Source organism: Psammomys obesus, unplaced genomic scaffold (assembly GCF_907164565.1).
Source record: "Psammomys obesus unplaced genomic scaffold, mPsaObe1.curated_primary_1811, whole genome shotgun sequence".
NCBI lineage: Eukaryota > Metazoa > Chordata > Mammalia > Rodentia > Muridae > Psammomys > Psammomys obesus.
This window is the reverse complement of record NW_026596089.1, coordinates 2,520,546-2,533,236: the sequence shown is the minus strand read 5'-3', so window position 1 is coordinate 2,533,236 and position 12,691 is coordinate 2,520,546. Positions and strand designations below refer to the sequence as shown.

General features: G+C 40.5%; 1 protein-coding gene across 4 annotated transcripts in view; it reads right to left on the bottom strand.

The window, feature by feature from the left end:
- The window catches only part of Phactr2 (phosphatase and actin regulator 2), a 271,411-nt gene that overhangs the window by 42,718 nt on the left and 216,002 nt on the right, over positions 1-12,691 (bottom strand). For 2 of the 4 annotated variants that reach the window (XM_055627713.1, XM_055627712.1), the window contains exons 4-5: positions 10,247-10,405; positions 1,683-2,220 (exon numbers count right to left, since the gene is read on the bottom strand). In XM_055627713.1, the coding sequence (XP_055483688.1) occupies positions 1,683-2,220; positions 10,247-10,405 (697 nt within the window). Of the gene's footprint in view, positions 1-1,682; positions 2,221-5,797; positions 6,038-10,246; positions 10,406-12,691 lie in introns of all 4 variants that reach the window. The other 2 variants (XM_055627714.1, XM_055627711.1) reach the window with 2 other exon arrangements.

Below are 12,691 nucleotides of genomic sequence, written 5' to 3'. Positions count from 1 at the left end.
ACAGCACCACCAAACAGACTAACAGAGATAGTATCTCATTTATCTCAGTGTCTTCTTCTCCTATGGCTTTTATTAAAATATCAAACAAATAATTTGTTATTTGGTATTTATTTACCTTCTCCTCCCTTTTCTTAAAATGATATTTTTCCAAATGATAAAAAAATAAGGAACCAATGAACTGTTATAAAATAAAAAGAGCAGAAGTTGATGTAATTATTTTGGAAGACAGGAAACTGTTCCAGGCCTGTGGTTTGGTGTTGGGTGCTAGCATTGGTCTCTTACCTGGCCACTGTTAACTTGGTGATGGTTCTAATCAAACTGTTTAAACTCTCTCAGCTGCAGTGGTTTAAATACTAATAAAAATATATAAAGAGGGATAGCCTAGAGAAACTTATGTGAATTAAATGATAATGGGCAGTGCTTGGTTCCTGCCATGGGTCACGTGACCAATGAATAAAGGGTCCTATTACCAGCAATTAAATAATTAAAGTGTTTTGATCAAAGCCACCCTAATTAATGTACCGAGTATCTTTAAGAGCTTAACATGACATTTTTAAAAATAGAGATTCGATTAAATGATCCCAAAATGAAATAAAACCTTAGAAACAGGAAAAGGTTAGAATTTAGATCCAGATCCTCCCTAGACAGAACCGACAACTGTGTCTATTAGACAGTGTGCTAGTCTACCCTACACCTATGGAGAAGAGGTCCAGCCTGTCAAATTCAACTTTAATGGCATGTTTACAGGACTTTTTGAGTGACAACAGTAGAGGAGAGTGAAGATCCTAATGAGCTCGAGGTTTCTGAATTGGGCAGCTGGAAAATAATGGGCCACTAGCCCATAAGGGACAAGATCAAGTCCATCGGTACATTTTAGTTAGTTATTTTCTTGAGCAAAACTAAGATAAGTTGAACACTACATCTTCTGTTAGGATCTATAGAATCCATCCTCAGAGGCAGCTCATCTTCAGCTTCCCTGAAGTGGGCTGTCCTTCCCTACAGGCACCTAGCTCACTTTTCCACGTTCACTTAACAATTCAGTGTATGTGGCATGGGGGGCCTGCAGAACATTAGGCTCTGGTTGCTGAGAACCTGGAAGTACGTAATCCATGCTGGCTACTTCTACTCTACATGTAGGAGAACTTTTCTAAGTAGTTACTACCAGTTCTTGCCAAAAAGTATTAGAAGGTTTCACAGAAGAAATTAGAGTTCTGTGAAGAATTCACATGAAAGAGCTCATTCTACTTTTGGTAAAAGTGGAGTCAGAGTTTTAAAGAGTTCTTTACTGTTGCTCTTAAATTTCCTGGGAAAGAAAGCTTAAAGTTGTTACACTGAGATGAAGCTGAGCAAGAAATGAGTCAACGATGTGGAACCAAATGATAAAGATTTAAAACAAGTACCAGAAAGACAAAGAATGAAGTTGTCCCTGAGGGAAAGATGGATGATGAACCACTGCTGACAGAAGGCACTGGGCTGGTCTATTTGTCAGCATCAGCACTGACACAGCCTGTGGGACTCCACAATCAGGGCTTAGGAAACCCAGTGGTGAGACTACAGGTACGTTTACCTAACATCCAGTAGACTTAACACAGGTGGGAGCAGACTACATTCCTTTATTCCAAGAGAATACTCTAGTGGCCTGTGGTACTTAGACAGAATGTTGGCTCTGTGACCCAACTCACCATTTTGCATGTTCTCTGCTACCACTGAAGTCAGCGCTTGAGTACGGAGTGCTTCTGCTGGTCGGTTCTTCAGCCCAAAGGGGCTGGCTTGTGTCTAAGGCAGAGACGGGCAGAGTAGGTCCATCACTGACCAGGACCACGGGAGTGTCCAAGGCAACAATGCACTGATCCTCAGGGGGCAGAGGAAGAGCAGGCGGAGAAGCTGGTGCTGCCGCCGTTGGTGCAGGGACAACAGCCTTGGATTTGCCTGTGGCCTGTTGCTCTGCTGCAGCAACAGTTTCCTCTGGTTTGAGACTCTCTACCCCGCTGTCTGAAGGTGCCCCTTTAACACTAGATGTGCCAGAAGTGCTTGTGTCTGAGGACAGCCGGGAGGTCGCCAGCTGCTTGCCAGGTTTTTTCTTGCCCCTTGTGGTGCCCACTGCGCCTGTTTTGCTAGCAAGTGCCTCCTTGGATGCTTTGGGACGAGAAGAGGTGGAGGAAGTGGATGGCGATGCCGATGCTTTTAAGCCAGCTGTTTTCTTCGGATGAGAAGAACCAGCTAAAACAGAGACATTTTTTGCATTGAAAATCAAAGAATACAATAATTTTTAAGTGACCAAGAGGCAACTGCCAATGACATTTAAAATTCTCCCTTTAAGATACATTGGATCAATGAATGTTAAGAAAATTAGTTAATAACGATAATAGTCTTGTTTTCTGTCCCCTCCCCCAGCCTTTCATGTGAGAGGGAGCAAGTGACCTTCAGAGTGAAACTAAAGGGCAAGAAGCTCCTATCTTTTCTCTCCTCCGTCTTCACCTGAAACAAGCAAACAGGACAGCAGCTTCTTGTCTGAGTCACTCTTACAGACTCTAAGAAGACCTTGCTCCTGCGAAGGGAACACCCACCACTGGCAAGCTGGCCACAGGACACAAGTGGGCCTTTCATAACGACATTCTTTCCTTGTGTCTTTCTGGGGATGGAGAGGTGGCCCGCATTGAAAGGAAGCAGGGAATATACTTCTATCCTCCTTCTGGGTCACAAGCCAATTAATTTATCTCACTACCTCCAAGGCACACTCCAAGGCAACTGTTCCCAAAGCTCCAGGGAAGGAAGTCTGTCCTGCTGGCCTACACTTCCACCTACAGTAGTGAGTGGGGATGGAGAGGGGACAATCACAGTGGAGAACTGGCCCCCAACATCAAAATGCAAGGAAAAAGTATTTTCTAAAAAATATTACATGGGTAGAATGTGAGTAATCTGAGAAGAAAGACTATCACTCTCAGCACCTGCACATGTGTGCGTGTGTGTGTGTCTCTGTGTGGCTGCTCATGTTCATGCTCTTCAGTAGGTCTTCCTATGTTGCTCAGTTTCGTTTGAGCTCTTGGGATCAAAGGACTAATTTGCTTGCTTCTACCTCAAGAACTGCCAGGGCATCTCTGCTTAACTCTGGGTAGAGTTTACTTCAGATAAGTCATTTATAGGAAAGCAAGTTAGGTAGCGTTTCTTTTTCTTTTAAATAATGCTTATATTTGAATTTTTCTTTATGTCATCCTAAAATATCTGTTTAAACTCCCACGAGAATTTTTTTTTTCTTTTTTTTTTTTTTTTGGTCTCAGGGCCTTTATGATCTGTATTTTCTCCAAAAATCTCTTCTACTCTGATGCTACATATTCTTACTTTTCCAGGAGGGAGCTAAAGTTTCTTTCACATAACTATCAGAAACATCTTGTTAAAACTCCAGGGCTATCCCATACTGCACACAGGTATCATGGTGACTTACCTCTGGATGAAACTTTATTGAAGTCAATGAGAGTTGAAATGAAGAACAAACAAAGGAACAGACAATGAGACATACGACTTCATTAATTTTGAAATGTAAAGAAGCCAGTCTTATTTAGTGACAAGATTCAGGCTTACAAGGGTCTCTCTGATTGCAGCAATTACTGTTTTAGATACACACAATAGCTGGATTTCCCCTTTGCCAAATCTGTGCTTGTCTATAGAGTTAATGAACCTGCTAATCTCTCTCTCTCTGATTACAAGTTAAACTCATTAACCATACTAAAAACTCTAACTCCACGCTAAATTAATTTTTAAATAACAAAGATATGAAGGGGTTTGTGCTTAAACCTATATAACTATTTTCGTAGTTAAGTTATATAGATACTTTCTTCATATCAATGCTAATAGTACAAATTTTTAACATTTTTGAATGATTTCACTATTTGAAAATATTTAATGCCATCTCATTTTAAAGAAAAATGATTTTTTTTCAAAACCTGGAGTGAAAATTCAAGACATATTTTGCTTTTAACATCTCTTGTAACATGAGAGGGCTTTGTTGAGATCAACCTTGGCTAAAAATGAAATTTCACTTCTGGGTTAAAAATTTTTTCTAATAGCAACAATGAGAAAGGCAAAATCCTGGCAAAACCAACAGTGTTTTTGACTGATAGACGGGTGGATCTATAAGGCCTCTACACTCAGTGGGGAAAAACGCTAGGTAATAGCTGTTTTCAGAATGTAAGACGTGCAATGGAGAAATCAAGAGCCTCAATGTAAAGTCTGCTTCTCTGTGACAGTCCTAGAAGCAGTCATATTCATTTGTATAAAGGAGTCTGTGCCTTTTATATCAGTGCACTGGATAAAATGACAGTTTCCTAGTTTACTATCCTCTTAGAAACATAATCAGTATATGCTAAATCTTTGAGAAATTATCTGTAACCATCTCAAGATTTATCAAGAATGCTTCTCCAGCCTTTTTGTTCACCAGCTTTCTTCCCACAGTCTGAGCAAAGTCTACAGTGATCTCACACCACCTAGAGACAGAGCGAGGGAAGAAGTGTGTGCAAGACAGGCTCTTAATTCCCAAGTGAAAAGTGTTAGTTTGGGAATTTTCCTTTCTTAGTAGCTCAGTGCCTATGTCACGTCACATACCACTGCTAGGCTGTGTAAGGCCATGAGGGACATACAGACGCCAATAAAAAAGATACTGAGTCCCCAAGGAAATGACCCTTAGGCTCTGCTGCCTCATCATTCTGAGATATTTTATTTTAGAGAGATTAGAAGAGGCCTGAGTAACAAAGATCAAAGCTGGGAAGAGAGGATCCAGGAAAGGACTACTTGCATTCAGAGAGCTGTTACATTGTGAACTAAACCTTTCTTTGAATTTCAGTATGACAAGTATAAATTGCAAGAGGAAAAACATAACGCTAAGGCAAATCCTTGAGGCTGGTTTCTGAGAAGTGGCTGCCGATTTTAAAGGAAATTTGTTATAGTACAGAAGAATTTTTATGCACACATTAATGGGGAAAAGATGTTGAGCATGAGAGTTTTGATTTGTGTTCTTTTAAAATTTAGATGACATAGTTGGCATCTTTTATTGCACTAGAGAAATGGAATCTTTACTTTTCTTGAAGCATGTAAGGTTGAAAAAGAAAGCTGGATGGGCAGCATATAAGTTGCAAATGTTCATTCATGATTTGTGATGGCAATGTGTAATTGCACTACACTCGGACACTTTGACGGATGGTCTCCCGGAGTGGAGGTGAGGGGGCAGCCCTGAGCATACCACTCTCAATGCATCAAGACGATGTTATGTGGAGTAGGAAACGGGGTGTCGCTGACCATGTATACGAACACTTTGTTCCTTATTGGAGGACAGACGACTATGGCTGTTGAAAATTTAAGACATTACAATCCACCAAATATGTCAAAGCCCAAGTCAGATATTCATATGCTAGCCTATGGGATTTAAAAAGAGAAACACAGAGAAGCCGCCCATAAATTCACATAGGCAGAAGGTCAGCTATGTCCAGACACTCTTTCATCAGGTAAGCATCACTCCTGGGCATACTAAAGGAATGGGTCTATGTGTTGATTTTGGAAACTATGATTAAGAGTTCACAGTTACTCCAAAGACCACAAAGTTATTTTTTTTTTCTTAGTAGATAGCTACTGGGGAATCTCTGAAGGATTCCTGTGAGAACCCTTTCCCCATAAACCTCTACCTGGTGCTGCTTTCTGAGACAACAGTAGACCACGCTCCTGGAAGAAGCCCACACTGCATACAGACCCCCCTATTGCAGAGCTTCACACCCTGTACCCTACCCACTATACCCCAGGGCATACTCACCGGCCTCCCGGGGTGGGTTTCGGCTTGTTGGCTTGGGTGGAGGGATGGGGGCCTGCTTACTGGGAGCCTTGACAATTTTTCTATTAGGAGACACTTCATCCCCTTTGTGGCTGGCCCCAGCAGTGGCCCCTTTGGGAGGCACAGGAGATTTTTTTGGTTTAGGTTTGGGTTTAGGTTTGGGAGGAACTGGAGGAGGTAGAGCAGGAGCAGCCAGTGTTTCAGAGTGGATTTCAGTATTCTCTACAAACAAGAAAGTGAATAGAGCAGACTGATACAGACAAACCATAGAAAAGCAAGGAGTGAGACATGGCGACCGTGATACACACAGGTGGCTTTATGGCGTTTGGGAACCAGACAGTGTTTGTACCAGAGGAAGCAAAGTTTTGAGGCAAAACAAAGAGTAAACAACAGACTAGAGGAGGGTTCTCTGGGTCCATCAATCACAACTGACAATGATGAAGTTACACCAGGAGTCAGTGTAAATGTGCACTAGCCGTCAGCTTTAATTCCAGCCTTCAGTGTGTTGTTTCTGGATGATGACATGGGCAATGAGTGCTAAATGCATCACAATTACCAACTTAGCAACAGTGAAGGACCTCCAAGAACGGCAGATGAGAGCAGTACACACACTGCAGCAATGCCTGCGCTCCCAGTTATCTTTACCCGGCTCCCCCAGTCAACCCGAAGTCTTAGTGTGGCTGAAATAATCAGGCATGTTCTATACTCTGGGAGACCCTGGGGGCTTCTGACGCAATGCACGTGGCGGTTACTTCCTACCATTAGAGAGCTTTTGCATTCTCCCAGTGGAGTGTGGGCAGCTTCAAATTCTACAATGCCTCCTTCCACCCTTTAGATCAGAGCCACAGCGATAGGTATGCAAAGTGCAGAATAAAAAAAAGTCCACTGTGTCTTCTAATGTACACTTACATAACAGTTCTGAGAAGACAAGGCATGCATTTCATAGGGAAAAAAACTGTACATAGGTCAAGGAGGCCCATGAGAGCAGGGGGAGAGACAACTTTGTTCTGGGGATGCTGAACTCATGTGGTCATGTCTGCCTGTTTGCACTAGTGACGGAAATTAACTAAAATATGGTTCCAGCCCAAAGAGCTGCGTGGTGTATCTTTTAAAATGGAGCACAATAAAAACTAAAGACAGTGTCAACACAATACAGCCCTTACTTACTGAATTGATATTTCTAGTTTTGAGTGACCAAGAACAGCATGGCACATGTCCTATTCCATTGCCATTTCTTCTACTTTGTTTTTTGGCCACACATACATAAACCCTAGTAGTTCCTTGGAAACTCTGAAGAGCTCCTCTTTAGCCTTCCAACTCTCCTGTGATAGCTTTCTGTGAGGGCCTGACACAGTGCTGCTCCCTAAACTGTGTGTGCATAAACGTGTATCTACTCAAACAATATCTTAAGTTATTTCTATTCAGTGAATGTGTCTGGCAGACAGTACTGACAATCAGAAAACACTCTTGTATGTGGATGGCAATGAATTAGGTTATATTTCTTACTGTAAACATATGATTCAAAGGCTTTGTACAAATTGAAGGTGGAATAATGGAACATTGCCCTTTCAAGGGGATGTTATGAAAGAGCTGTCTGTTCATTCTGGCTTTGGAAGAACATGAGGCTTCACAATAGCAGTCTGGAAAACAAGCTGTCCACTCCATATCCAGGCTTGTCTTTCTCCTCTATGTAAAGATCTGACATCAATAGTCAGAGCCATTCAGTACTTCATGTGTCCTGCACCTGGTCTGGAGGCATTTCTGTTCTAATTCCTCTCTTTGACTTGCCTGTCTCCTTCCTTCCTCCCCCAAGACTTAGTCTGGAAAGATGGCTTGCACAGAAACAACTCTGGGCGCCACTGGGAGCTCCCCTGCTCTGGTACCCCGACCTGTTCATAGCTTTGCATCTTATGATGATTGTCTGGGAACTACCTGACAGGCATCTGCTTTTAGACAGGGACCACTCCTCATTCTCTTTGTGGTCTCCACTAGAGTTTTACACATGCTAGTTCTTCAGTACTGTTGATTAAACAACCAAGTGCAGACTACTGTTCCTTCACTAAAGGCCTTTCATAATCATGCAATAAAAACAATGTCAAACAACTTTCAGATTTAATGCTGTTAGACTGGAGCAGACTGCTGATCAGATTCTGTGTCTCAAATATCCAAGGACACCTACTGAGAAAGAACAACAGTCGACCAAGAGCTGAGAAGACCTTGAGGAAGAAGTCTCATGTTGGCAGATAAGGCCCAAGGCCACTCTACCAACCATGGAACCAGGTGCCTTCAGAGAACCCCAGAAATACCCATGTAGTCTGAACCAAGCCCAGCCACAGAGCTGGGATGATGGGCAGCTCCTATGTGCTTTGCTTTTGAATAGTTTCTTAGGCAAGATGTATATACTCCTTTAAAGACACATGACTTGGTTTGCTACTACAACCAATTAACATGGGGAATGGTACTATTGAGTAGATTAGCTTGACTCAGAGAGGGAGGCCTGCAAAATTATGGAGTTAGGATCATAGGAGGGTGGGTTTGCATGAGTGTCAGCTCACATGAGTGTAAGACCAGAAGAGAGGCAAAACTGAATCAGATTGTTTGTTTGTTTGTCTTGTTTTTTTGGTTGTTGTTTATTGTTTGTTTCAGCATTAAAAGGTGTAGGACTAAAGAAGTAATCCATATCGTTGTTCATAAATAAATTCTACTTAAACTAATTCTCTGTGATACTACTCATGAGTGACATTTTTTTTTTAGATTCAGGGAATGATTCCATTCTTAATACCTCTCTTGGTTAGTAGATAGGCTCCACATGGGCTCTCTCCACACAAAAGGGGGCGTGGCAGCTTTGTCAGTGACACACCAGCACCCTTGGCATCTCCAGCTCCTCATGTACTGATGCTATCATGGAACTTTCTTGACTAGAAAGAACTAAATGTACTAGCTTGAGGAATAAGAAAACAAAACCTCTTAGCTGTTCTTGACCTATAAGATCGGTCATCTCCCAAGAACACCAAGGCCTGCTGGGTTAGCTAACACAAACCTGTCAGCAACTTTGCATTATGCTGATAAGGAAAAATCTTCCTTTCAAATCTGGCTAGTTACTGAGTGCAGTGACACACACAGGGACTACAGACAGGTCACACACGGATATAAGTTTAACTGTTTGTTGAGACAGGATAGTTGGAACTAAAGAAAAAAAAAAAAAAAACAGAGATCTGTTCCCTCTCAACCAAAATCTCTTCCAAATCTGTCTGCTTTTTCAATATGTACCAGAAATATCATCATGAAAGCACAAGCTAATTTTTTTATAATCTGTATTAATAAACTTAACTAGAGGTTTTCACTGAAAGCTGAGGAAAGTCCTCTAAATACTATGCTTAATATCTGAGGAGAACAAATTAATAAATTTCCCATAGCTTTTAAAGCTTTTAAAGGCTAGTTACTGTATATGCAAATAATCACAAGGCTTCAGTCTCCTAAAGATGACCTCACATGAGCAGTTAACTAACAAAGCCTCCCCCCCACACCTTTCCTTTTGTCTCTGAGAGGATTTGGATCAAGAGGAGAAAAAAATTTACTTAAAAGAATTTCTAAAATTTCTCAAAATGTCTACACAATCCAAATGAGGTTGACAAATACTGCCATCCAACTCAGAGACAACCTTATAGAAAATACATATTTCCTGAAGGTCCTTCTTAGATATATGGTAAAATTTTATTCAGAGGTTTTTTGGCTAAACCTTTCCTTATAGAACACTGGCTCAAGGTCCATGTAAGTACAAAGCTTGGTGTGGGGTTGGGGTGGAAACACCATTAGGAATTCATGAACAGCTACCAAACACTCTAGAGAAGCCTTTTCAGGAACAGCAGAGTTGCCTATAGCATAATCTGAAACTTTTAAGTGCACAGGTAGGTCATCAGCAGCTAAGGCAGCAGTGAAACATAGCTCCTATAGATGTCTTCCTTGCTGTATCTTAGACATGTCTAGAATCTAAAATACTGGGCCATGTGGATGCACCAGCTACTTCCTGCTGCCAGAGGGCGGTTCTAGGCTGAGAGAGAGACATGGCCCCTGATGAGCTGCTCACTAGGACCAGCTACAAACCATATGAAAACGTTTTGATGGCTCATCTTTTTCAAGGCCTTGAGAGAAAGGTTTTAAGAAAAGGAGACCATTTCCAGGTAAATGTAATACCTGAAGAGCTCAATCCTTTTGATCACTACCATTAATTAGCTCTCCTTAATAACACCAAAGCAGATGGTGTACTTAAAAATACATGTGTCCACCTGAGGACCTGCCCTGCTTCTCTTTCCTAGCTTTCTTCTTCCAGTTTGCAAACGTCCTCTCTGCAGGCTCCTGGCTTTAGAATCACTCTTTGGTTCCCAATGTCGGGATACTACAGGAGATGATATGGGATTCTCTTTATTTTACCTGTCTTCTCTTCTGCCTTTTCCTCCCGAGGTGGTGTTTTCTCACACACAGAGCCATTCCCTTCTTCAGGTTTCCCTACATTCTCCTCTTGGGTAGACTCCTCTCCGATGTGTATCATGTGCCCGTTTGAATTTTCAAAGTTAACTGTTACATCTCCATCTAAAATTGGAAAGAAACACCTAGATGTCTAACTTGATGGCTTTCTTGAAAATCATTTTCCCACTTACTAGGACTGCAGGATCTGGGTTCATGTTTCTGTCCCTGGGAACCACATAATCGTGTTTCCCCATTTAATTTCATTAAAAGAAAAGAGGTAGAAAAATCTTTGGAAAAGCAGCAAGGGACAGAGACCTCTCTGCCACCTCAGACAGAAGGCATGCCCCGAAGCACACAGGGCCCAGGCCAGCAGTTACCCTGTTCTTGTGTTTAGGTTTTGTTGAAGTAAACACTTAGGTGTTTCTTTTGCATCCAGAAACTGAATGAAGGAATGATCTGGAAAATGAAACAAACATTGTAACATGTCAAAACCACAAGATGAATACAAAGATACAAATAACAGGAGATGCAGCTACACACAGAGACAGGCGTGGGAGACAGGCCATTTCCAGGCAGCAGCGTCTGCTGAGCACGCTAGACACCATCCGCTCCACGCGGCAGTGTGGCTGTTACCTTTGTTCAGGGAAAGGATGGTTTAAGGCTAATTTCATTTTCAAAATTTCTTCATTGTAGGAAGGGTAAAAGCTAATTTTAGCTAGAAAACACACATAAAAACTAGTTACAGAAGAATTTTAAAAATTTACAGCTGAAAGTAAAATTTTTCATGTATTGTCTAAATAATAAAGATTAATTTTAACCCCTGATTTTTTTTTTAAGTCTTCAAAATGTTTAAAATTTGAGGGATTTCCAGAATTCAGTGATGCTTGGAAATATTATCCCAGTAATTATTCCCAAACATGTAAGAGGTTCTGTTACCACTTTAAGAGAAAAATTAAAGAGCCAAAGTTTTGATTTAAATTAATTGAAAAAAATGTATTAACAGAGTTTTTCTATTTAGTTTTTTAAATTCATTTTTTTGCAAACGTTATAAAACAGAGATCATTTCTCAAAATTTTACTGATTTGCTTTATAATATAATTCACGTCTTCTTGTCAAAAATCATGATATTTCCACAAATAAGATAAACAGAATTACACCTTGTTGAAAATGAAAATGAAACTGTCACACAATCACGTAGTTCCTAAGGACCTAAATTCTGATTCCTATAGAAGATTAAAACAGACAATAATAACACACTAAGGCTATGCTATTGCAACCAAATTGCCACAATTTCAATAATATTAGGTAGGAATTATTGGACTTGAAACAATTAATTTTAAAAAAGAGAAAAAGAGGGATATAAATACATTGATAAAAGTAATATAAAATGAACAGTTCCAAACAAATTAGAAAAAAAAAGTCCATTTATTTCTATGTAAACCTTACTTTCAAAGCAACTCAAATAAAAGTTTTATTTGTATTTTCTTGTTTTAGTTAGTAGTATCCTAAAGTCATGCTAATAATAATTTAATGCTATTCTAAGTGGTCATATTTTATCAAGTTAAATAACTTATTTTTAAAACACTAGAAAAACCACTATAGAAAATTTGAATATTATCACAATAGTAAGCATGAAGAACAATCAACTATATGGAAAGGTACTTACTCTGAGTCATAAAACAAAACTAGTACATAAAAGTAATGGCAGAAAAAGACCATTTGTAGAAAATATGAAGAAAAAAAGAGAACTGACAATATTAAGTGAGTAGTGTCTATATTTTGAAATTTTTCTTAGAAATCTGTGTTAATTTTTTTTTCTCAGAATTAAAATAAACTCTGTCCCTGATATAGTAAGCAATGCAAGTGGAATCTAAGCCAAGAGAAGATGTCAGTTGGTGCCAAGTCAGGCCTGAGTTATAGGAACAGGTGACAAACACTGGAAGAGTCGTGACCTCAAAGGAAGGAAACTTAGAAAAGCACATCCAGCTCAGAGTAGAAGTAGAAGAACAGTTACAGGGAGAGAATCACATGTGACCAAAAAAAAAGTGATTCTTCCGGAGAAACCCAGCCTAGAAGATATGGAAAGTGGATGTAAGACATGTAGCTGTGACACTGTGCCCTCATGTCACAGCTTTAAGAAAAGATGGAGGGAAGAACTAAGTGGGGACTCACTATAGACTAGACCGTCTGTTTGTGAGAGCTTCTCAGGAGAGAAGATCATTTGAACTTTCAGATTGAAGTTAAACTTGGTGTGAAAAACACAATCTGAAAGGAATAGTAATCATAGAGGTCACAGGTCAGGCTGGAGTGAGGCCACAGCCGGGACAGCTGTGGTCCACCGAATGAAGCTCATGAATGACAAGCACTGTCAGGAGCTTCAGCAGTGACAAGGAGACAGAGGCCACAGCG